Source organism: Haemorhous mexicanus, chromosome 8, assembly GCF_027477595.1.
Source record: "Haemorhous mexicanus isolate bHaeMex1 chromosome 8, bHaeMex1.pri, whole genome shotgun sequence".
Taxonomy (NCBI): domain Eukaryota; kingdom Metazoa; phylum Chordata; class Aves; order Passeriformes; family Fringillidae; genus Haemorhous; species Haemorhous mexicanus.
This window is the reverse complement of record NC_082348.1, coordinates 1,050,266-1,074,926: the sequence shown is the minus strand read 5'-3', so window position 1 is coordinate 1,074,926 and position 24,661 is coordinate 1,050,266. Positions and strand designations below refer to the sequence as shown.

Genomic DNA, 24,661 nt, shown 5'->3' with positions numbered 1-24,661 from the left:
CCCCCCTTTCTTCTCCCTCCTTCTTCCCCCTTTTTTCCCCTTCTCCCTCAGTTTATTCCCCCCTTTTTCTTCCCCTTTTTCTCCTTTTCTTCCCCCATCTTTTCCTCCCATTCTTCCCCCTTTCACACTTTTTTCCTTCTCTTTTCCCCTCCTATTTTCCCCCCTTTTTTTCCTCTTTTCCTCTTCTCCCTCATTTTATTCCCCCATTTTTCTCCCCCCTTTCCCCCCTCTTTTATTCCTATTCCTCCCCTTTTCCCACCTTTTTCCTTTTCTTTTTCCTCCTTTCTTCCCTGTCTTCCCTCCCTCTTTTCCCCTTTTCCCTCATTTCTTCCCCCCTTTTTCTCCCCCCTTTTCCCCCCATTTTCCTTCTTCTCTCCCCCTTTTCCTCCCATTCTTCCCCCTTTCACACTTTTTTCCTTCTCTTTTCCCCTCCTATTTTCCCCCTTTTTTTTCCCCTTTTCCTCTTCTCCCTCATTTTATTCCCCCATTTTTCTCCCCCCTTTCCCCCTCTTTTATTCCTATTCCTCCCCTTTTCCCACCTTTTTCCTTTTCTTTTTCTTCCTTTCTTCCCTGTCTTCCCTCCCTCTTTTCCCCTTTTCCCTCATTTCTTCCCCCCTTTTTCTCCCCTCTTTTCCCCCCATTTTCCTTCTTCTCTCCCCCTTTTCCTCCCATTCTTCCCCCTTTCACACTTCTTTCCTTCTCTTCTCCCCCTTTTTTTTCCTCTTTTCCCCTTCTCCCTCATTTTATTCCCCCCTTTTCCCCTCTCTTTTCTCTGTTTTTCCCTCTCTTTTCCTCCCATTCCTCCCCCTTTCCCACCTTATCCCTCCTCTTTTTCCTCCTTCCTTCCCCATCTTCCCTCCCTCTTTTCCCCTTCTCCCTCATTTTACTCCCCCTTCCCTCCCTCCCCTGCCCCTCCCACCGTGCCCAAACACCCCCATAACCCCCAGATTCCCATTTTTCCCCCCAGGAAAACCGTGGTGTGTCCCATCATCGACGTGATCAGCGACGACACCTTCGAGTACATGGCGGGCTCGGACATGACCTACGGGGGCTTCAACTGGAAGCTGAATTTCCGCTGGTACCCCCGTGCCCCAGAGGGAGATGGACCGCAGGAAAGGGGACAGGACCCTGCCCGTCAGGTCAGCGCCCCTCTTCTCCCAGAAATCCCCCCCCAGATCCCAAAATTCCACTGCAGGATCACCGCCAGAATGGCAGAGAGAGCCTGGCGTGTCCTCGGCGTGTCCTCGCTGCTGCAGCCTCGGGCCAGCCCCATCCCCTCCTCTTCCCAGTGAATTCCAAAGGATTTCAGAGATTTAGGAATTCCAAAGATTCCTGCCTGTTCAGTTCCCTCTGTTAATTCGATTTTTAGTCCCATTTTTTTGGGGATTTAAGGCAGATATTCCAAAGGATCTCGAGCATTTTTGAGCTTTGTCCCCCAGTGATTTGCACTTAACCCCATCCTGTCCTCTTCCCAGTGAATTCCAAAGGATTTCAGAGATTTAGGAATTCCAAAGATTCCTGCCTGTTCAGCTCCCTCTGTTAGTTAGATTTTTAGTCCCATTTTTTTGGAATTTAAGGCAGATATTCCAAAGGATCTCGAGCATTATCCAGCTTTGTCCCCCAGTGATTTGCACTTAACCCCATCCTGTCCTCTTCCCAGTGAATTCCAAAGGATGCTGAAGATTTAGGAATTCCAAAGATTCCTGCGTGTTCAGCTCCCTCTGTTAATTTGCTGCAAACAGATTTTTAGTCCCATTTTTTTGGAATTTAAGGCAGATATTCCAAAGGATTTCTGAGCTTTGTCCCCCAGTGATTTGCACTTAACCCCATCCCGTCCTCTTCCCAGTGAATTCCAAAGGATTCCGGAGATTCAGGAATTCCAAAGATTCCTGCCTGTTCAGCTCCCTCTGTTAATTAGATTTTTAGTCCCATTTTTTTTGGAATTTAAGGCAGATATTCCAAAGGATCTCGAGCATTATCCAGCTTTGTCCCCCAGTGATTTGCACTTAACCCCATCCTGTCCTCTTCCCAGTAAATTCCAAAGGATTCTGAAGATTTAGGAATTCCAAAGATTCCTGCCTGTTCAGCTCCCTCTGTTAATTTGCTGCAAACAGATTTTTAGTCCCATTTTTTTGGAATTTAAGGCAGATATTCCAAAGGATCTCGAGCATTATCCAGCTTTGTCCCCCAGTGATTTGCACTTAACCCCATCCCCTCCTCTTCCCAGTAAATTCCAAAGGATTCCGGAGATTTAGGAATTCCAAAGATTCCTGCCTGTTCAGCTCCCTCTGTTAATTAGATTTTTAGTCCCATTTTTTTGGAATTTATGGCAGATATTCCAAAGGATCTCGAGCATTATCCAGCTTTGTCCCCCAGTGATTTGCACTTAACCCCATCCTGTCCTCTTCCCAGTGAATTCCAAAGGATTCCGGAGATTTAGGAATTCCAAAGATTCCTGCCTGTTCAGCTCCCTCTGTTAATTCGATTTTTAGTCCCTTTTTTTTGGAATTTAAGGCAGATATTCCAAAGGATTTCTGAGCATTATGTCCCCCTGTGATTTGCACTTAACCCCATCCTGTCCTCTTCCAAGTATTCAGGAATTCCAAAGATTTCTGCCTGTTGATCTCCTTTTGTTAATTTGCTGTTAATGGATTTTTATTCCTTTTTTTGGGGGGATTTAAGGCAGATATTCCAAAGGATTTCTGAGCACTTTTGAGCTTTGAACCTCAGTGATCTGTGCTCAACCCCATCCCATCTTCTTCCACTTTGGAATTCCATCTTTGGGATTCCAAAGATTCCTGCCTGTTCAGCTCCCTCTGTTAATTTGCTGCAAGTGCATTTTATTCCTGGTTTTTTGGGATTTAAATTCCCATTTTTCAGAATTTAAGGCAGATATTCCAAAGGATTTCTGAGCATTTTTGAGCTTTGAACCCCAGTGATTTGCACTTAAATTCCTGGTTTATTGCTTGGAAAATGGGATTGATAACAGAGCCCCCTGAGGGAAAAATGATCCAAGAGCGTGTCCTGACCTCCTCCATTTAATTGCTGGAATCACAGAGTGGAACAAAACCTCTTCCAAAATTGCAAATGGAGCTGAAAAGGGAACAAATGGAATAAATTCCTGGCCATGGGATGTTTGCTCAGCTCCAAAGGCTGCTGGGGCTTCCTGCAAAATTCCAAAAGAGACCAAGAAAGGGTTCCTGAGTGGATGGAATGCATTTAGTTCTGGGAAGGGGGAGAATTCCAAGCCTGCAGGTGGAGGGAGGGACAGCTCAGGGATCAGTCCAGGCAAGGGAGGGGTGAAAGAGCAGGAAAAACCTTCCAAAATTGCTTTCAAAATTCCCATTTCTGTCCCTGATTGTCCTGGCAAGGCTGGAATTGGGGAAGGGCAGATTTGGGGTTTATTCCCAGGATTTGGGGTTTATTCCCAGGAAAACAAGCAGGCCCTGTCTGTCAGAGCCAAGGGAATTGTTTTCCACCTGATCCAACATTTCCTTTCCAGGCCAGCAGCTCTTGATTAAAGCTCAGGTGTGCATGGAAATTGGGAAAATGAATTATCCTGAGGAGCTGCAGGGCCTTGCTGAGCTCCATCCATCCATCCATCCATCCATCCTTATTTCCTTACCTTGAAATGGGGCTGGGCTCAAAATTAATCCCAGCTCAGACACTGAATTGCCTCTTTAAAATTGATAAAGCAAAATAAATGGAGTTTGTTGAATTCCTTTCTTTTTCCCATCAGTTTTTGGCTGGAATTTTGAGGGATTCTCTGGATAAAATGGGAGTTGGGAAGCAAAGGGGGCAGAGGGACAAATGTCACCTGTGCCACAGTTGTCACAAAGGGCTGAGAGTGAAGGGTTGGTGCTTTAGGTGGGATTAAAATCTCAGGTTTTAGTCCAAGAATTTCAGTCTTTGGTGTCAGAGAATCCCAAAATCCTGGGTGTTTCCAGGCTTGGCACAGCCCATTTTTGTGGATATTTCCATGCTTTTCCCTCAGTTTTTGAAGATGAAGGCACTCCAGGCTGGGATTAGAAATACTAAAAATATGGACTGTGGTCCAGGAAATGGTTTGTATAAATTAGGGATTGAGAGGGAAAATATGGGATCAAATCCTAGGAAAAAGGCAAGATGGAAAAATAGGGAAAAAGACAAGATTAAGTATCAGGAATGTCAGGATCATGGAGTTTCCTGGGCTGGAAGGCAGCCACAAGGACCATCAGTCCAACCCCTGGCCCTGCAAGACATCCCAAAAATCCCCCCCTGTGCCTGGGAACATTTTCCAAATGCTCCTGGAACTCTGGATATTATATTACTTATTATCTTGATACTATATTAATATCTTGATTAGGAATAATTGAACTTGGAGTTGATTGCAGTTAATTAACCCTGCCTGGGTGATGAACAGCAGGGACTGAGGTTGATCCTGGTGCCAGTCTTTTATCCCCAGGGGTCTGGTTTAGTGGGATTCCTTGGGAAGAGCAGGATGAGGTGATGCCATGGGGAGCCCCAGGGCTGGAATCCCTTTGCCAGTCCTCTTCCTCTCCCATCAGGAAACCCTGGCATGGGCTGGGGCTTGGCTGGGGTGCAGCAAAGCTGGGATTGCTCCCGTGTTGTCTGTGCAGGAATGGGAATGCTGAGTCAATCACAGCGATTCCAGGAGCTGCCAGGTGATTCCACAGGGAAGAGATGCAGAACTGAGGAAAAAATTTATTTTTACAATTAAAAACCACTTTAAAGCCTTTGATCTTCCTGATATTTTGGTGGAGGGGGTTTTGGTGGAGGGGATTTTCCAAGAAAAGCTCTGCAGGTCTGGTTGTGCCCCATGGAATTCCCATCCCAGGGAACAGTCCTGCCTGCTGCATTCCCCTGTCCCAGGAGCCAGGCTGGGGATCAGGGCACCAGTTACTGAATTTTCCAGAGTGGAGCTCAGCACTCCCAGGTTTGTTAGGGAGGCATTTGGGAAGTGTTGGGTTTCAGAAGGCAAAGGACACTTGGGGCCTTAGCCAGAACCCAGGGCTGTGTGCCCAGGTCAGGTTCATCCTTCTAAACTTGCTGAAGGCTCAGTCTTGGAAAAAATGGGGAATTTTCTATCAAGCAGAGAGTGTCTCCACCCAGGGGAAGGAAGAAGGAGGAATGAGAATGTTGGGATTGGGGAGGATCTTAAATCCCATCCCATTTCACCCAGGGACACTCCCACTGTCCCAGGCTGCTCCAGCCTGGCCTGGGACACTCCAGGGATCCAGGGGCAGCCCCAGCTGCTCTGGCAATCCCAGCCCAGCCAGGAATTCCCAGTTCCCAATCTCCCACCCATCCCTGCCCTCTGGCACTGGGAGCCATTCCCTGGCTCCTGTCCCTCCATCCTTGTCCCCAGTCCCTCTCCAGCTCTCCTGGAGCCCCTTCAGGCCCTGCCAGGGGCTCTGAGCTCTGCCTGGAGCCTTCCCTCTCCAGGGGAACATTCCCAGCTCTCTCAGCCTGGCTCCAGAGGGGCTCCAGCCCTGGAGCTGCTCCAGAGCCTCCTCCCAAGGGTCACTCCCCCAAATCCCACAGGTTTAGGGCTGCTGGGACCTCAGCAGAGGGGCTGGGATGAGCTGGGCCCCCAGACCCCTTTGGCTGTGCTGGGACATCTCAGAGGAAAGCTGGGATTGGGATTGGGTTGTTCCCTCCCAGCAGCTGGGCTGGCATTGCTGTGGCATTTCCATTTCCAGGGGAATTCAGCCATCCCCTGGGACTGCCTGTTTGCAAGGATTTCTAATCCTTTTAGCTGAGATTGTCCTGCTCCTTTGGTGCCGTTTTGGGCTCCCTCTGAGGCAAATCCCAGCCATGAAACTCCTCCCAAATCCATTCCCAATTGGATTTGAGCTGCTGCTCACTCGGGAGGCCCAAATCCCACCCAATTACCCTCAGAGTTCTCCTGAAATAATCCCTGGAAATGGGAGTGTGGCTGGGCCTGAGCTCCCTGGATTCTAGGGAAGAGCAGGAAAATCCAGTCAGAATTTTCTTTCTTTATTTCTCCCTGGAGTGTGACTGGGCCTGCACTCCATGAATTTTGGAAAAATCCAGCCAAAATTGTCTTTATTGTTCCTTGGAGTGTGGCTGAGCCCAAGGCTCTGTGGATTTTGGGGAAGAGCAGGGAAATCCAGTTAAAATTCTCTTTTCATAGCTCCTGTTTGTTTTCCATGGAATTGCTGTGTGGTGAAATGTGCTGTAAATTCCACAGTGTCCTTTAAAAAGCCTTTTTTTTCCCATTCAACTCCTCCCAAGCATTCCTGATTGGAGTTGAGCTGCTGCTCACTCAGGATGCCCAAATCCCACCCAATTTACCCTCAGAGTTCTCCTGAAATAATCCCTGGAAATGGGAGTGTGGCTGGGCCCAGCTCTGTGGATTTTGGGGAAGAGCAGAGAAATCCAGTTGAAATTGGCTTTATTTTTCCTTGGGGTGTGGCTGGGCCTGAGATCCATGGATTTTGGGGAAGAGCAGGGAAAATCCAGTTAAAAATCTCCTTTTCTAGTTGTTTTCCATAGAATTCCTGTGTGGTGAAATGTGCTGTAAATTCCAGAGTGTCCTTTAAAAGGTCTTTTTTTCTTTTTTCTTTTCTCTTTTCTTTCTCCCTTTTATTTTTTTTTTCCCCTTTTCTTTTCTGTTTTCCTGTGTTTTTTCCTGTTTGTTTCCCACCCAGGACCCCAACTATGGCTGGTGGCCTGTTTTCTATTGACAGGAACTACTTTGAAGAGATAGGAACTTACGATGCAGGAATGGATATCTGGGGTGGCGAGAATCTTGAAATGTCCTTTAGGGTAATTCCTGTTTTCCTTCCTTTTCTTCCCCCCCCCCCCCCCCACCAAAAAATATCCCCCTTTTTGTGCTGCCATTCCTTCAGGGAGCTCCTGCTTTAGCTGGCCTGCAAGTCATCTGTTAAATGGAATTTTTTGGAATTTGGGGGAGCCTCGTTGGGATTTTTTGCTACATGGAATATTTTGGTATTGAGGGGTTTATCCCTCCAGAATTCCATATATTTCAGTCATTCCTTCACGGAAGAAACAGGGTGCCCAGTGAAGGTTTGATAGGGATTTATGTTAAAAAATAAAAGGAAAAATCCGTTTTAAGACGTTTTGGGAATGGTGACATCGTGGGCTTGCAAGTTCCAGCTGGGATTCTGGGTCTGTGCCAGGGAAACTCCCATCCTGCAGAAAGTGCTGGTGTTCCTGCTGGGAGAGGGGTGAGCCACACCTCAGGGAGATGCATCCAGTCACTGCCCTTGGGGTAGAAAAGTGGGAAGTGGAGGCCTGGCTGAGGAGTGGTTGGAAGGGATGGTGGGAATGGCTTTGAACTCCTTGGCTGTGTCCCAGTTTCTGGGTTTAGTGATGGGAATAACCCCCAGGATCCCTCTGGTGCCCACAGCCCATCCTGGCAATGTCCTTTCCCCCCTTTTCCTGTCTTTTCCATTCAACCAGGACCATTTCCTTGCCAGGGACCCCTTGGAAGTTTTTTAGGGAACAGATTTTCCCAGGGAAGGTCAGCTGGGAATTTGAAAGCTTTTCCAGGCCGTTCCTCTGAACTTTAATTGTTCCCTTTGCAGGAAAAGCAAAGGGTTCAGTTCCCCTCCTGAGCCTGGATGCTTCCAGTGAGGAGATTCCCACATTTTTTTTTGCTGTTTAAATCCTAAAATTCCTCCTGGGGTGTGCCAAGGCCCCCGTGCAGGAATTCTTTTCTGTGGTTTTCCATGTTCCACAGGAGATGCCTGGAGCAGGGAGTGCCAGGCACTGTTAGAGCATTCCAAATGTGCCTTTCCACCCTGAACCAGAGAATGGATGGGGTCAGGGAGAGGAATAAACGCAGGTTCTGCCATGGGAGGGCCAGGGAATCACCTGGTGCTGATTATTGGGATTAATTGGAGCCTCTGGAAGGAAAACCAACTGGAAATCCGGGGATGTTTTGTGTGACTGTATCAGGGACACCAGAGGGTTCAAATCCCAGCTGAGGAAACAAATCCATGGGGAGCCAGGAAGCTGAGGGGTCAGGGAGGTTCCTCCAGCTCCAAAGCTGCCCTGTCCAGTGGGATTTGGGAATTTCTCCTGTCAGGAAAGCTCTGGGACAGGGCTGGGGTTGGAGTGAGGCACAGGGATGTTCCTGGAGCTGTCCTTATACCCAGGACTGGGTCACCAAAGGGAGGGAGGAGATTTGGGATTGGTTCAGAATAATCAAAATTAATCCCAAAAATGGAATAAACCCGGCCTGCCCCCCCATATTTTGTGAATTCCTGAATCCTCATAAATGTTATCCAGTGCTTTTGCTTTCCCTGGATCATGTCTGTCTCATCTGCATCCAGCTCCAGCATTATCCCAAAGAATAATTGAAAGGATTTCCAGCTTTTTTGCTCTCAGGGGCATTTCCAGGAGGAGCCTCCATGGGGTATAATTTGATTATTTTGGGAAAATCCATGTTTTTTCTTTTAGCTGCTTCTTGTTGCTGATGGGTCTTTAATGACTCCTTTTAGGAATGTCTTTTAATTGGGGGAAAATAATGACAATTCCTGGCAGGAATCTCTTACAGCTCCAAGGGTTTGCTTTAGTCAAGGAAAACCTTATTTATTCCTAAACTTTGTTTTTATTTATGGAATTACTATTTTTTTTTTTCTGTTAAATTCTCCAGGTGGTTTTATCCCACTTGGAGATTGCCCCAAAAACTTGATGCTCTGAAAGGATTTCCTATGGGAATCAAAAATGATCTGTCCATCAGAAAAAAAAATTCCTGCGAGATTATTCCTTGGGATAATCCAGGCAGGGCTGGGAAAGAGAACGTGGGCTCTGGGCGGGGTAGGATGGGGTTTATTTGGGATTTCTGGCACTGCTGGAAGTGCAGGAAGGACAGGGGAAAGGGGATTTCCTCAGGGATGTGACAGTGGAGTTGTTCTGATCTCTGGAATTCCTGCTGGGCTGTTGTGGGAATTTTGACAGGAAAAGGTGAGGAGCAGGAAGGGTTAATTCCTTTAGATCCCAGTCAGAATCCTGGCTCTGGAGCCAGCCTGGAGAGCTGGGAATGTTCCCCTGGAGAAGGGAAGGCTCCAGGCAGAGCTCAGAGCCCCTGGCAGGGCCTGGAGGGGCTCCAGGAGAGCTGGAGAGGGACTGGGGACAAGGATGGAGGGACAGGAGCCAGGGAATGGCTCCCAGTGCCAGAGGGCAGGGATGGGTGGGAGACTGGGAACTGGGAATTCCTGGCTGGGCTGGGATTCCCAGAGCAGCTGGGGCTGCCCCTGGATCCCTGGAGTGCCCAAGGCCAGGCTGGAGCAGCCTGGGACAGTGGGAGTGTCCCTGGGTGAAATGGGATGGGATTGAAGGTCCCTTCCCACCCAAAGCATTCCAGAATTCCCTGACTCCCTGGGGTCACCACAGCGAGGGATGAGTGCACCCCATAGGGTGTGAGGAGCAGATCCCTGAAACCCCACAATTCTTAGCCAGGATGGGAACTTTTGGGAAGCAGTCCCGTTCCCAGGGAGTGTCCCTGAAGGTTGGTTTGTTTGGGATTTTTTTTTAAATGCTGAAAAATTCCTTTTCCTAAGAAGAGGGTGCAGGTTCCCCCACATCCCATCCCAGCTGGCACGGGGAGCAGATTGCTCCAAGGAGAGCCAAAAATGGGCTGGAAAAGTGTCCAGGAGCAGAGCTTTTTAAAAATGGTGGTGTGGGAGGAATTCCCTGCCAGCTGGAATGGGAAACCAGCAGGGGAATGCTGGGATTTGGGATGGAGGGTGCCTCAAACTGGGTGTCCTCCTTCCAGGCATGTCCAGTTATTCCCAGATTGCTCCAGGAGCACATCCATGGTGAATATTTGGGATTTACTCCCTGGTGTGTATTGGGGTTATTCCCAGATTTCTCCATGAACACATCCTTGGTGTGTATTTGGGATTTATTCCACACTCACAGGTTGCTCTGGGAATGCATCCCTGGAGTTTATTTGGGGTTAGTCCGTGGAGTCATTTGGGGTTATTCCCTGGAGTCATTTGGGGTTATTCCCTGGAATCCTTTGGGGTTATTCCCTGGAATCCTTTGGGGTTATTCCCTGGAGTCATTTGGGGTTATTCCCTGGAATCATTTGGGGTTATTCCCTGGAATCATTTGAGGTTATTCCATGGAATTATTTGGGGTTATTCCCTAAAATTATTTGCAGTTATTCCCTGGAATCCTTTGGGGTTATTCCCTGGAGTCATTTGGGGTTATTCCCTGGAATTATTTGGGTTTATTCCCTGGAGTCATTTGGGGTTATTCCCTGGAATCTGGAATCCTTTGGGCTTATTCCCTGGAATCCTTTGGGCTTATTCCCTGGAATCCTTTGGGGTTATTCCATGGAATCATTTGGGGTTATTCCCTGGAATTATTTGGGGTTATTCCCTGGAATTATTTGGGGTTATTCCTTGGAATTATTTGGGGTTATTCCCTGGAGTCATTTGGGGTTATTCCCTGGAATTATTTGGGGTTATTCCTTGGAAGTATTTGGGGTTATTCCCTGGAGTCATTTGGGGTTATTCCCTGGAGTCATTTGGGGTTATTCCCTGGAGTCATTTGGGGTTATTCCCTGGAGTTATTTGGGGTTATTCCCTGGAATCATTTGGGGTTATTCCCTGGAATTATTTGGGGTTATTCCATGCTCCCAGGTTGCTCCATGAGCACACACCAGGTGAATATTTGGGATTTTTCCATGTTCCCTCTGGAATTCCTCGGCACCCCTGATCCCGAAGTTGCCCCTGAGTCCCTGAGCAGTTAACACAGAGATGTTTCCCTGCTGATCCCACAGATCCCATCCCTCCTCATTCTGATGGAATTCTGGAGATGCAGGGAGCCCTAATTAACTAAATCTGCCTTGGTTGCCATGGGAACTCAGGTCCGTGTCAAGGAGCTTTAATTCCAAGATTCCACCAGAGCTCCTGTTTAAAACTCCCCAAAAACTCAGAGCTTTAACACCGGGAGGAGCCTGGAAGTAAAAGAATTGTAATAAAATAATTGAAGTGAAAAGTTGAAATGATTAAAATATTTGAATTCGAAATAAATAATTGAAATAAAAAACGGAGCTAAAATAATTGAAATAGATAATTGAAATACTGAAGTTGAATAAAATATTTAAATTAATTAAAATCAATAATTAAAAAATTTTGATCCTTCTGGCTCCTTTGGAGGGAACTAAAGCCCAGGCCAGAGGTTGCTTGTAACTCCTCAGACAGAGCTGGGAATTGTTCCCATGGGCTAAACCAAAGGCACAGGTGTCTGTGACCCCGTGCCAGGGTCTCTGAGCCCCTGCCAGGGTCTGGAGCCCTCCAGGCAGCCAGAGGATGTGCTGGCTCCTGGCAGTGCCCTGCAGGCTGCCCCGTTCCCCCTGCAGATCTGGCAGTGCGGGGGCTCCCTGGAGATCGTCACCTGCTCCCACGTGGGACACGTGTTCCGCAAGGCCACCCCCTACACCTTCCCGGGGGGCACCGGCCACGTCATCAACAAGAACAACCGCAGGCTGGCCGAGGTCTGGATGGACGAGTTCAAGGATTTCTTCTACATCATCTCCCCGGGTACGGCCGGCTCTGGGCTCAGCTCCTGGCTTTGGGGTCAGCTTTGGGGTCAGCTCCCGGCTCTGGGGTCAGCTCCCGGCTTTGGGGTCAGCTTTGGGGTCAGCTCCTGGCTTTGGGGTCAGCTTTGGGGTCAGCTCCCGGCTTTGGGGTCAGCTCCTCCCGGCTTTGGGGTCAGCTTTGGGGTCAGCTCCCGGCTTTGGGGTCAGCTCCCGGCTTTGGGGTCAGCTCCCGGCTTTGGGGTCAGCTTTGGGGTCAGCTCCCGGCTTTGGGGTCAGCTTTGGGGTCAGCTCCCGGCTTTGGGGTCAGCTTTGGGGTCAGCTCCCGGCTTTGGGGTCAGCTTTGGGGTCGGCTCCTCCCGGCTTTGGGGTCGGCTCCTCCCGGCTTTGGGGTCGGCTCCTCCCGGCTTTGGGGTCGGCTCCTCCCGGCTTTGGGGTCGGCTCCTCCCGGCTTTGGGGTCAGCTCCTCCCGGCTTTGGGGTCAGCTTTGGGGTCAGCTTTGGGGTCAGCTTTGGGGTCAGCTCCTGGCTTTGGGGTCGGCTCCCGGCTTTGGGGTCAGCTTTGGGCTCAGCTCCCGGCTTTGGGGTCAGCTCCTCCCGGCTTTGGGGTCAGCTTTGGGGTCAGCTCCTGGCTTTGGGGTCAGCTCCCAGCTTTGGGGTCAGCTTTGGGGTCAGCTCCCGGCTTTGGGGTCAGCTTTGGGGTCGGCTCCCGGCTTTGGGGTCGGCTCCCGGCTTTGGGGTCGGCTCCCGGCTTTGGGGTCAGCTCCCGGCTTTGGGGTCAGCTCCTCCCGGCTTTGGAGTCAGCTTTGGGGTCAGCTCCTGGCTTTGGGGTCAGCTCCTCCCGGCTTTGGGCTCAGCTCCCAGGCTGCAGAGCTGCCTGCAAAAGGGGAGCTGGGAATGGGAGGTGTCCTGTAGTTAGGGTTGAGTTGGAAAAGTTCTCTGAGGTCTTTGAGTCCAGCCACTCCCTCAGCACTGCCCCATGTCCCCAGTGCCACATCCACAGGGCTGGGAAATCCCTGCAGGGATGGGGACCCCACCTGAGCACCTTTTCCTGAAGGAATTGCCCCAAAATCCACCCTGAGCTGCCCTGGGCCAGCCTGAGGCCGTTCCCTCTGCTCCTGTCCCTGTCCCTGGGAGCAGAGCCCGACCCCCCCGGCTGTCCCCTCCTGGCAGGGAATTCCAGAGAGGGAAAAGATCCCTGGGGATCCTCCTTTGCTCCAGGCTGAGCCCATCCCAGCCCCCTCAGGGATTCTCCAGCCCCTTCCCAGCTCCCTCAGGGATTCTCCAGCCCCTTCCCAGCTCCCTCAGGAATTCTCCAGCCCCTTCCCAGCTCCCTCAGGGATTCTCCAGCCCCTTCCCAGCCCCCTCAGGGATTCTCCAGCCCCTTCCCAGCCCCCTCAGGGATTCTCCAGCCCCTTCCCAGCTCCCTCAGGAATTCTCCAGCCCCTTCCCAGCCCCCTCAGGGATTCTCCAGCCCCTTCCCAGCCCCCTCAGGGATTCTCCAGCCCCTTCCCAGCTCCCTCAGGAATTCTCCAGCCCCATCCCAGCTCCCTCAGGGATTCTCCAGCCCCATCCCAGCTCCCTCAGGGATTCTCCAGCCCCTTCCCAGCCCCCTCAGGGATTCTCCAGCCCCTTCCCAGCCCCCTCAGGGATTCTCCAGCCCCTTCCCAGCTCCCTCAGGAATTCTCCAGCCCCATCCCAGCTCCCTCAGGAATTCTCCAGCCCCATCCCAGCTCCCTCAGGAATTCTCCAGCCCCTTCCCAGCTCCCTCAGGGATTCTCCAGCCCCATCCCAGCTCCCTCAGGAATTCTCCAGCCCCTTCCCAGCTCCCTCAGGGATTCTCCAGCCCCTTCCCAGCTCCCTCAGGGATTCTCCAGCCCCTTCCCAGCTCCCTCAGGAATTCTCCAGCCCCTTCCCAGCTCCCTCAGGAATTCTCCAGCCCCTTCCCAGCTCCCTCAAGGATTCTCCAGCCCCTTCCCAGATCCCTCAGGAATTCTCCAGCCCCTTCCCAGCTCCCTCAGGGATTCTCCAGCCCCTTCCCAGCTCCCTCAGGAATTCTCCAGCCCCATCCCAGCTCCCTCAGGGATTCTCCAGCCCCATCCCAGCTCCCTCAGGGATTCTCCAGCCCCTTCCCAGCCCCCTCAGGGATTCTCCAGCCCCTTCCCAGCCCCCTCAGGGATTCTCCAGCCCCTTCCCAGCTCCCTCAGGAATTCTCCAGCCCCATCCCAGCTCCCTCAGGAATTCTCCAGCCCCATCCCAGCTCCCTCAGGAATTCTCCAGCCCCTTCCCAGCTCCCTCAGGGATTCTCCAGCCCCATCCCAGCTCCCTCAGGAATTCTCCAGCCCCTTCCCAGCTCCCTCAGGGATTCTCCAGCCCCTTCCCAGCTCCCTCAGGGATTCTCCAGCCCCTTCCCAGCTCCCTCAGGAATTCTCCAGCCCCTTCCCAGCTCCCTCAGGAATTCTCCAGCCCCTTCCCAGCTCCCTCAAGGATTCTCCAGCCCCTTCCCAGCTCCCTCAGGAATTCTCCAGCCCCTTCCCAGCTCTGTTCCCTTCCCTGGACGTGCTCCAGCCCCTGATCTCTTCCCAAGTTATTTATTAATATCTGTATTAATTAATAGATAAAATATAATGAGGTTGTTCCCCAGCATTGAGAAGCAAATGGAGGAGAAGGGGGAAATAAAATGAACATTTTCATGGAAATTCTCCATAAAAAGAAGTGGAAAATCATAGATTTTTTTTAATAGGGCATTCCTAAATATAAAAAGGTATTTTAAAATATTTTTAATCTGCTTTTTGATCCTTTTTCCTTCCTATTAATGAGGGAAATGGGGATCTCTGGATAATTCTCTGGGAGAACAAAGGAATTTGCCTGTTGGTAATGAGGGCTCTGTTGTCTGGCACAGCCTCATCCCCCAGCTCCTCTGGGAGCTGATTCATCCCATTCCTGAGCTGAGATCCCAGGAGGGAGGAGCCAGGGGCTGCTCCCAGTGGGAAGTAGACTTCTCAGCATAATTAGGGGCACACCTCATAATTACATCCCAAATTAAAAGTCTGGAGAGATCTGGTTCCCTGGGAAAACAGAATTCTGCTGGAGGAAAGCTCAGCTCCAATTTTTGGGATATTGAGCATATTTTTAATTGGTGCCTTCTCCTGTTTTTGTGGGGATAACAGGAAAATCTTTATTTGTGCTGAGATGAGTCAGGAGCCAGAGTTTTTAATAAAGCCAAGCTGGATTTAAGAAAATCAGGAAAAAATCCCAAAGCAGTGAGGAAAACTTCCCTTTTGGGTTTAGTGTAGCCCTGCATGAACAAGGAATTGGGGTTTTCCTTGGGAAGAGCCTGGCTCAGGACCTGCAGCTCACGAGCCAGATACTTCAGGAGACTTCAGAAATCCTGGATGTGCTTCAGCTGGGATTAAGGAAGCCCCTTTCTTAGGAAAGAAGGGGAATGGATAAATCTGGAATCCAGGAGCTGCAGTGTCTGGGGCTGTCCCAGTGTGGGTCAGATGAGGTTCAAAGATCCTGGGAAACTGGGAGGGATTTTCCTCCTAAATCACAGCAAATCCTCACAATTGTCTGGCTGCAAAAAAGGTTCTTCCCTGCCTGTGTGGGGGGCAAAAAGTGGGATTGGGATCCTCTCCTGGAACAGAAGCTCTGTCCAAAATTTTCCTGCCATAGCCACTGGTTCCCAAACCTTCCCAAACCTTCCCAAACCTTCCCTTCCCTTCCCAAACCTTTCCTTCCCAAACCTTCCCTTTCCTTCCCAAACCTTCCCTTCCCTTCCCAAACCTTCCCTTTCCAAACCTTCCCTTCTCTTCCCAAACCTTCCCTTCCCTTCCCAAACCTTCCCTTTCCAAACCTTCCCTTCTCTTCCCAAACCTTCCCTTCCCTTTCCAAACCTTCCCTTTCCAAACCTTCCCTTCCCTTCCCTTCCCAAACCTTCCCTTCCCTTCCCAAACCTCCCCTTCCCTTCCCAAACCTCCCCTTCCCTTCCCAAACCTTCCCTTCCCAAACCTTCCCTTCCCAAACCTTCCCTTCCCAAACCTTCCCTTCCCAAACCTTTCCAAACCTTCCCCTCAGAGCTGGTGGTTCTGAGCTGGTTTGGAACTGGAACTTCAGGGTGTGTGGGCACAGCAGGAATTCCCCCATGGAAAGGGGGCTCAGGGATTGGCAGGGGCTGCCCAGGGAGGTTTGCAGTGCCCATCCCTGGAGGTGTGCCAGGAATTCCTGGAGGTGGCACTCAGGGCTCTGGGTGGGGACATCAGGCACAGCTGGGACTCCATGACCTTGGAGTGCTTTTCCAGCCTCCATGATTCCATGCAAACCTGTGTCTAGGTCCTGCTGATGCCCAGCCAGGTCTGGCTCTGTGTCTGCTCCTTGGGGACCCTTTGTGGTGGCTGGAGATGGACACAAGGAGCGGGAAGAGCCATGGGATGCTCCAAGGAAATCCAGCTCAGGTGCTGGCCTTGGGCACTTCCAGGGATCCAGGGGCAGCCACAGCTTCTCTGGGAATCTGTGCCAGGGCCTGCCCACCTTGTCTGAGTTATTCCTGTCAGGAGAGTGCAGGGAAAAGTGGTTTGTGAAAATGTCACCAGATTCCTTTATTATTTTGGGATATGAAGAAATCAGGGAATTCTGCGGTCCTGCCTTTCCAGATTGATAAAGAAAGAAAAAAAAATTTCCAAGCATTTCACTTGGCTCCATTAATTAATTAATTAATTACCTCCATGGAGAGGCAGCCACTCACCCCTCACACCCTGCTGCTCCCACTCCCAGCACAGGGATTGGAATCAAGAGGAGCTGGGGCAGCTCCGGGATTTTCCCCGAATGTTTGATGGGCTCTTGTGTCACCATTCCAGGGGTGGTGAAGGTGGGTTGTGGAGATGTTTCCATCAGGAAAGTCCTGCAGGAGAGTTGGGATTTTCCCCAAACAGGAATGTTTGATGGGTTCTTGTGTCACCATTCCAGGGGTGGTGAGGGTGGATTATGGAGATGTGTCTGTCAGGAGAGCCCTGCAGTGGAGCTGGGATGGCTCTGGGACTTTCCCCATGTTTGATGGGCTCTTGTGTCACCATTGCAGGGGTGGTGAGGGTGGATTATGGAGATGTTTCCATCAGGAAAGCCCTGCAGTGGAGCTGGGATTTTCCCTGAATGTTTGATGGGCTGTTCTCCCACCATTGCAGGGGTGGTGAAGGTGGATTATGGAGATGTGTCTGTCAGGAAGGCCCTGCGGGAGAGGCTGGGCTGCAAACCCTTCTCCTGGTACCTGGAGAACGTGTACCCCGACTCGCAGATCCCGCGGCGCTACTACTCCCTGGGAGAGGTACGGGCTGCCCCGGGGGATGGGCTGGGAATGGAGGGCCACGGGGAGGGCAGGGAAAAAAAGAAAGAAGAGAAACCAGGAATTGCAGGAAAGAGGAGTGGAGGACACCAGGAATTAAAGGAAATCAATCCGTGCAGGAAACCAGTAGGACAAACCAGTAAGTAAAGCAAGAACTGGAAACCAGTAAGGGAAGGAAACCAGTAACTTACAGCAAAGCAGGAAGTCTAGGAAAGCAGGAAAACCAAGAAATAAAGGAAACCAGTAAGAACTGGAAACCAGTAAGCAAGGAAAGCAACCTTACAGGTAACCAGTAACTACAACAAACCAACAGGTAAAGAAAACCAGTAAATGCAGGACACCAAGAGGTGCAGCAAACCAGTACTGGGAACTGGTAAGGAAAGGAAACCAGTAACTACAGCAAACCAGAACTGGAAACTGGTGAGGAAAGGAAAGCAGTAACTACAGCAAACCAGTGGTACTGGGAACTGGTGAGGAAAGGAAACCAGTAACTACAGCAAACCAGTGGTACTGGGAACTGGTGAGGAAAGGAAACCAGTAACTACAGCAAACCAGAACTGGAAACTGGTAAGGAAAGGAAAGCAGTAACTACAGCAAACCAGTGGTACTGGGAACTGGTGAGGAAAGGAAACCAGTAACTACAGCAAACCAGTGGTACTGGGAACTGGTGAGGAAAGGAAACCAGTAACTACAGCAAACCAGTGGTACTGGGAACTGGTGAGGAAAGGAAACCAGTAACTACAGCAAACCAGAACTGGGAACTGGTAAGGAAAGGAAACCAGTAACTACAGCAAACCAGTGGTACTGGGAACTGGTGAGGAAAGGAAACCAGTAACTACAGCAAACCAGAACTGGGAACTGGTAAGGAAAGGAAACCAGTAACTACAGCAAACCAGTGGTACTGGAAACTGGTGAGTAAAAGAAACCAGCAATGCAGGAAACCAGTAAATAAAGGAAACCAGTGAGTAAAGGAAAAAACAGTACAGGGAAACCAGTAAGAAGTGGAAACCTGTTAGTAAGGAATAACCAGTAGGTACCAAAAACCAGCAAGTGCAGGAAAGGACCACAAAGCAGCAAGTAAAGAAACCAGTAAGTGCAGGGAGCCAAGAGGTGTCCAGAGCCAGTGGATCCATTCCCAAGGGGAAGAGGTGGCTTTGGAGCCACAACTCAGGGCCTGGAGTTCCCTCCTTGTCTCTTATTCCTTTGGATTTCTTATTTCTCTCTAGTTCTGTTTTTTTAAGTCCTTTTCAAGAAGAAGTTGCAGTTCCAAACATACTCCCTCTCCTTTAAAATCTCCCTTTAAATCAAGTGTCTATTCCAAATGTTCACCAGGCAAATTTATCTCCCAAGTGGAGCAGGAGATTGGGAAAGTGAAGTTTGGGATTAATATTTTGACACAATGAATATGCAGCCCTTGAGGGGAACCTTCCATCATCATTAATTGCTTAGAAAGAGACTAGAAATGGCTTTTTTGGGATTTTTTTCAGGGAAATGTTTGTTCAGTGAATGTTTTCCAGCCTGGAGCTGAGGGTCAAGGACATTGCTGGTTATCACCAGGTTCTGGGACCACCAGGAGCTGGAATTCCTTTCAAATTCAACAAATTCACAGTTAAAAATACTATATTGAGTCGTTCCTATGCTGCCTTGTAAAAGCTGTGGGATGGGTTGATTTGAGATGATGGAATAACAATCAAAGGATTTGGTGATGGAATAACAATCCTGGAATAACACTCTGAGGAGAAAATGGCTTTTTTTTGACATCCAGGGAAGTGATTTCCCACTGAAATTTGCCATTGTAGGCAGGAATAAAAAGCACTGGAGGATTCCAGGTTTAATCCTGCCAAAATAAAGGGAGATGGGGGTTTCCAGCAAGGAGAGGACTTGTCTAGGGAATGTCAAATAAAGTGGGATTGTGCCACGTTGTCAGGCTGGAAAATGGGATGAGAAAGGCAGAAAGAAGTGATAGGAGCACCTGATGTGTGCAGCGTGGCCTCAGTTCCCATGGAAACAGCAGCTCAGGCAGGAGCTGGGAATTAAAGCCCTGCTTGGCTCTTCAGTGGAGCAGGAAAAGGGAATTGCAGCCTTAAAGCCCAGGGAGCAGCAGAGAAAGGGGGGATTTTTAAGGCATTGGAAGTGCATTTTTTGGACATTTTCCTGCCTTTTAGAAGAGATTTGGGCAGGATTTGATCCATCCAAGCTGGAGCAGCATCATTAGCCCATAAATGATCCATGTCCTGCCCTGGATGGCACCTCCTGGGCTCAAATCCAAGGAAACATGGTGTAAGTCAAAGGGGAGCAGCACCAGGCCTCCAAGTGCATTTCCCAGGTGGATGTTTTGTTGTTTTCTGGGACAAACAGGGAGAGAAAGAAAGGAGATTTAGACAGATTTGGGATGATCATCCAGAATTCCCTCATGGCTTGACATGGAGCAGTGAGAGGTGTCCCTGGCCATGGATGAGCTTTGGGGCCACTTCCAGCCCGGACCATTCCCTGACAGATTGGGAATGTGATCTGTTCACAGACTGCAATTTTCTGCACAGATCTGGCAGGTCCAGGAAATATTGGAAGGAATATTTCACCTCTTTCCTTTCTCCAGATCAGGAATGTTGAAACCAACCAGTGCTTGGACAACATGGGCCGCAAGGAGAACGAAAAAGTGGGATTTTTCAACTGCCATGGCATGGGAGGGAACCAGGTAAACAAAACCAGGGAAAAGTGGCTCATTTGTCCAAGAATTCCTTTGGAATATTTTTAATACCTGTTTCAGTTCTATTTTAGATTTTGTGTGAAAGAAGTATCAAAATAATCAATGGAAATTCCAAAATACTTTCCATTTCCAGCTGAAGGATTTTAAGAGGACTCAGCCTTTTTTTTTTTTTTTCCAATTTCAGCTCCAGATTTTGGGGGAATATTGGTGCACATCCATGGGAAGTGCCCCAGTGAATATATTGAATAGAATCCTGCTGTCATTTAATGATAAATTTAGCATTCCAGACACGGACTTTAGGAAAAGTGATCAGGAATTTGAATTTATTTTTGTAAAAATGAAATGGGCAGGAACCTCCATAACCGTGGCTGGATCCATCTGTTCTGAGTGTGTGTAGGGAAGATAAATATCCAGGATATTCATGGAAGTTCTTTGGTGGAATTCCAGTCGTGGGGGCCTGGGGTGTTTCATTTGGAGGGGCTGGAAAGGGAGTAGAAAAGTGGATGGAATTCATGGTCTTGTGACCAACTACTCCGTGTTAATTAGAACAAAATTTGCATATTCCAGTGGATATTCAAATTAGCATGGCTGCTCCAGATGGGGTTTGGGATGTAAATTGTAATTAAGGGACTTCTAAGCATATTTTAAATTAACTTTATTTTAATTAACTAGAATTTATTATTTATGTGTAGAGTTTTCCAGGGGTGGTGCCAGCCTGGCACGGTCACAATTCCCTGGTAGCTCTGGTGTTCCTGACACCTGCTCCTGGCCACATTCCTGCTGGGAAAGGCTGGGATGCTCCATGTTCCCATCCCTGATTTGTCCTGGAGGTTCATCCCAGCTCCTGCCATCTCCTCCTGTCACTTCCTCCATCCTCACTGGAGCTTGGCTTCTTTTTGCTGCCTTTTGGCTGGGAAACCTTTCCCTTGCCCTGAATTCCCGTGGATTTCTCCAATGGAAAACCTTTCCCTTCCCCTGAATTCCAGTGGATTTCTCCAACCTTTCCCTTCCCCTGAATTCCCATGGATTTCTCCAATGGAAAACCTTTCCCTTCCCCTGAATTCCCATGGATTTCTCCAGTGGAAAACATTTCCCTTCCCCTGAATTCTCATGGATTCCTCCAGTCAGAAACCTTTCCCTTCCCCTGAATTCCCATGGATTTCTCCAATGGAAAACCTTTCCCTTCCTCTGAATTCCCATGGATTTCTCCAAACTTTCCCTTCCCTTGAATTCCCATGGATTCCTCCAGTGGAAAACCTTTCCCTTCCTCTGAATTCCCGTGGATTTCTCCAATGGAAAACCTTTCCCTTTCCCTGAATTCCCATGGATTCCTCCAGTGGAAAACCTTTCCCTTTCCCTGAATTCCCATGGATTTCTCCAGTGGAAAACCTTTCCCTTGCCCTGAATTCCAGTGGATTTCTCCAATGGAAAACCTTTCCCTTCCCCTGAATTCCCATGGATTTCTCCAGGGGAAAACCTTTCCCTTCCCCTGAATTCCCATGGATTTCTCCAGGGGAAAACCTTTCCCTTCCCCTGAATTCCCGTGGATTTCTCCAACCTTTCCCTTGCCCTGAATTCCCATGGATTTCTCCAATGTAAAACCTTTCCCTTCCCCTGAATTCCAGTGGATTTCTCCAACCTTTCCCTTTCCCTGAATTCCCATGGATTTCTCCAGTAGAAAACCTTTCCCTTCCCCTGAATTCCCATGGATTTCTCCAGGGGAAAACCTTTCCCTTCCCCTGAATTCCCATTAATTTCTCCAATGGAAAACCTTTCTCTTCCTCTGAATTCCCATGGATTTCTCCAAACTTTCCCTTCCCTTGAATTCCCATGGATTCCTCCAGGGGAAAACCTTTCCCTTCCTCTGAATTCCCATGGATTTCTCCAATGGAAAACCTTTCCCTTCCTCTGAATTCCAGTGGATTTCTCCAACCTTTCTCTTTCCCTGAATTCCCATGGATTTCTCCAATGTAAAACCTTTCCCTTCCCCTGAATTCCCATGGATTTCTCCAATGTAAAACCTTTCCATTCCCCTGAATTCCAGTGGATTTCTCCAACCTTTCCCTTCCCCTGAATTCCCATGGATTTCTCCAGTCAGAAACCTTTCCCTTCCCCTGAATTCCCATGGATTTCTCCAACCTTTCCCTTCCCCTGAATTCCCATGGATTTCTCCAGGGGAAAACCTTTCCCTTCCCCTGAATTCCTGAGGATTCCTCCAATGGAAAACCTTTCCCTTCCCCTGAATTCCCATGGATTTCTCCAATGTAAAACCTTTCCCTTGCCCTGAATTCCCATGGATTTCTCCAATGGAAAACCTTTCCCTTCCCCTGAATTCCCATGGATTTCTCCAACCTTTCCCTTCCCCTGAATTCCCATGGATTTCTCCAATGGAAAACCTTTCCCTTCCCCTGAATTCCCATGGATTTCTCCAACCTTTCCTTCCCCTGAATTCCCATGGATTTCTCCAATGTAAAACCTTTCCCTTCCCCTGAATTCCCATGGATTCCTCCAGGGGAAAACCTTTCCCTTCCCCTGAATTCCCGTGGATTTCTCCAACCTTTCCCTTGCCCTGAATTCCCATGGATTTCTCCAATGTAAAACCTTTCCCTTCCCCTGAATTCCCATGGATTTCTCCAATGTAAAACCTTTCCCTTGCCCTGAATTCCCATGGATTTCTCCAATGTAAAACCTTTCCCTTTCCCTGAATTCCCATGGATTTCTCCAATGTAAAACCTTTCTCTTGCCCTGAATTCCCGTGGATTTCTCCGAGGAAGGGCTCCAGCTCTCCAGCCCGGGTTCCCAGCCCTTTGGCAGCCCCCTCTGTTCCAGGTGTTCTCCTACACGGCGGACAAGGAGATCCGCACGGACGACCTGTGCCTGGACGTGTCGCGGCTCAACGGCCCCGTCCTCATGCTCAAGTGCCACCACCTGAGGGGCAACCAGCTCTGGGAGTATGATGCTGAGGTATCCTGGGCCTGGGGGGTTGGTTCTGGCACAATCCCAGCATCCCTGGGGTGGAAAAGAATTCCAGGCTCATGGAGTCCCAGCTGCGCCCACCTTGTCGCCAGCCCAGAGCCCTGAGTGCCACCTCCAGAATTCCTGGCACACCTCCAGGGATGGGCACTGCAAACCTCCCTGGGCAGTGCCACTCCCTGAGCCCCCTTTCCATGGGGAAATTCCTGCTGCTGTCCACACACACCGAGGTTCCAGTTCCAAACCAGCTCCTGGGGAAATCCTCCTGAGATTTGCCCGATTCCGTGTTTCCATCTCACTTTGAACAATTCCCACAGGGATTTCTGTTCACACTGAGTGCCACCTCCAGGGATGGGCACTCCAGACCTCCCTGGGCAGCCCCTGCCATGACCTGAGCCCCTTTCTGTGGTATTTGTGAGGTTCCCCAGGAGGAGGAAGGAATGACTCTGACTCCATGTTCGCAGCAGGCTAATTTATTATTTTCTGTTACTATATTCTGTTAAAGAATGCTGCACTAAACTGCACTAAAGAATACAGCAAGGATACAGACAGAAGGCTAAAAGATAATAATGGAACTCGTGACTGTCTCCAGAGCCCTGGCACAGCTGGGCCAAAATTGGCCAAAGAGTAAAAACAATTCACATGGAACCAGTGAAACAATCTCCAAACACATTCCAGAGCAGCAGACACAGGAGAAGCAATCAGAGATTTATTGTTTTCCTTTTTCTCTGAGGCTTCTCAGCTTCCCAGGAGCAAAGTCCTGGGCAAAGGGATTTTTCCAGAAAATACGATGGTGAAAAATATTTCCCCCTTTCCCTGGGGAAATTCCTGCTGCTGTCCACCCTGAGGCTGGAAAAGCCTTCCCAGGTCATCAAGTCCAAGCTGTGCCCCATCCCCACCTTGTCTCCAGCCCAGCCACATCCAGGAATTCCTTGGGCACCTCCACCCTTCCTGCCTGGAAGGCTGGAATTCTTCCAATAAAAAACACACAGGGAATGTGCTGGTTTTTCCCTTAAATTCAGCAGAATTTCCCAGGAATTGTGTAAAACCCAACTCAGCCATGAGATGGAGCTCCTAAAACAGGAATACTCCATGTTTTTATGGCATCTCCAAGGATTGGCTGCTTGTTCTCCTGGAAAACATCCCATTGCATTCCCTGTCCCTGGATTTATTGAGCAAAGCTCTTTGTTACCAATTTTCCTTGGAATGTTCAGATTTCAGCTGTCCGTTTTCCCTTTCATTTCATTATTGCCATTATTATATATTTGTTAGTGTATTATTAACCTCCAGACATTCCTAATATCCAGGACTTTTTTCCCAAGAAAACAACCAGTTGTGATATTCCATTTTTTTTTCCCAAGAGAAACAATTACAGGCTATTTCCTGAATCCCTTATATTCATTAATTTGATTTTCCAGTGGAACTACACTGATTTTTCCTTACCTTGCTTATTCAGGCATTGAATGGAGAGATTTGGGGTGCTTTTTAGGAATTTTTAGGAATTCTGGCTTGGCAATGGACAGCAGGGCCACAACTGGACATGAAATAATGCTAAAAAGGAGTTTCTCTGAGGGATTTTCATGGAATTTTCTACCATTTCCTGCTAGTATTATTTTTTTATGATTTCCTAATTTAATTTGTGGTATTTCAATACTGAAGAGATTCCAGGCTCCCACAGCTGGTGATTCCCATTGTGACCTCTGGGGAAACCTCTGGATGTGGAGAGGGATGAGATCCTGGGACGTGACACGCTCAAAGGGATCCAGGGAAAAATGAAGTTGGAAATGTGTCACAGCTGACAGGAAGGAGCTTAATTCCTTGTGGATGGATGGTGGTGTCAGGGTTTATTCCTGACAGATCCCTCAGGGTTTATTCCTGACAGATCCCTCAGGGTTATTCCTGACAGATCCCTCAGGTTTATTCCTGACAGATCCCTCAGGTTTATTCCTGACAGATCCCTCAGGTTTATTCCTGACAGATCCCTCAGGTTTATTCCTGACATATCCCTCAGGGTTTATTCCTGATAGATCCCCTAGGGTTTTTTCCTGACAGATCCCTCAGGGTTTATTCCTGACAGATCCCTCAGGGTTTATTCCTGACAG

General features: G+C 49.2%; 1 protein-coding gene across 1 annotated transcript in view; it reads left to right on the top strand.

Annotated features, from left to right (window-relative positions):
• Positions 1 to 24,661, top strand: part of GALNT13 (polypeptide N-acetylgalactosaminyltransferase 13) — a 51,133-nt gene that overhangs the window by 17,019 nt on the left and 9,453 nt on the right. Inside the window, 7 exon segments of the mRNA XM_059852448.1 lie at positions 968 to 1,082; positions 1,084 to 1,139; positions 6,675 to 6,792; positions 11,366 to 11,546; positions 16,722 to 16,861; positions 19,476 to 19,574; positions 22,416 to 22,550. Of these exon segments, the coding sequence (XP_059708431.1) occupies positions 968 to 1,082; positions 1,084 to 1,139; positions 6,675 to 6,792; positions 11,366 to 11,546; positions 16,722 to 16,861; positions 19,476 to 19,574; positions 22,416 to 22,550 (844 nt within the window).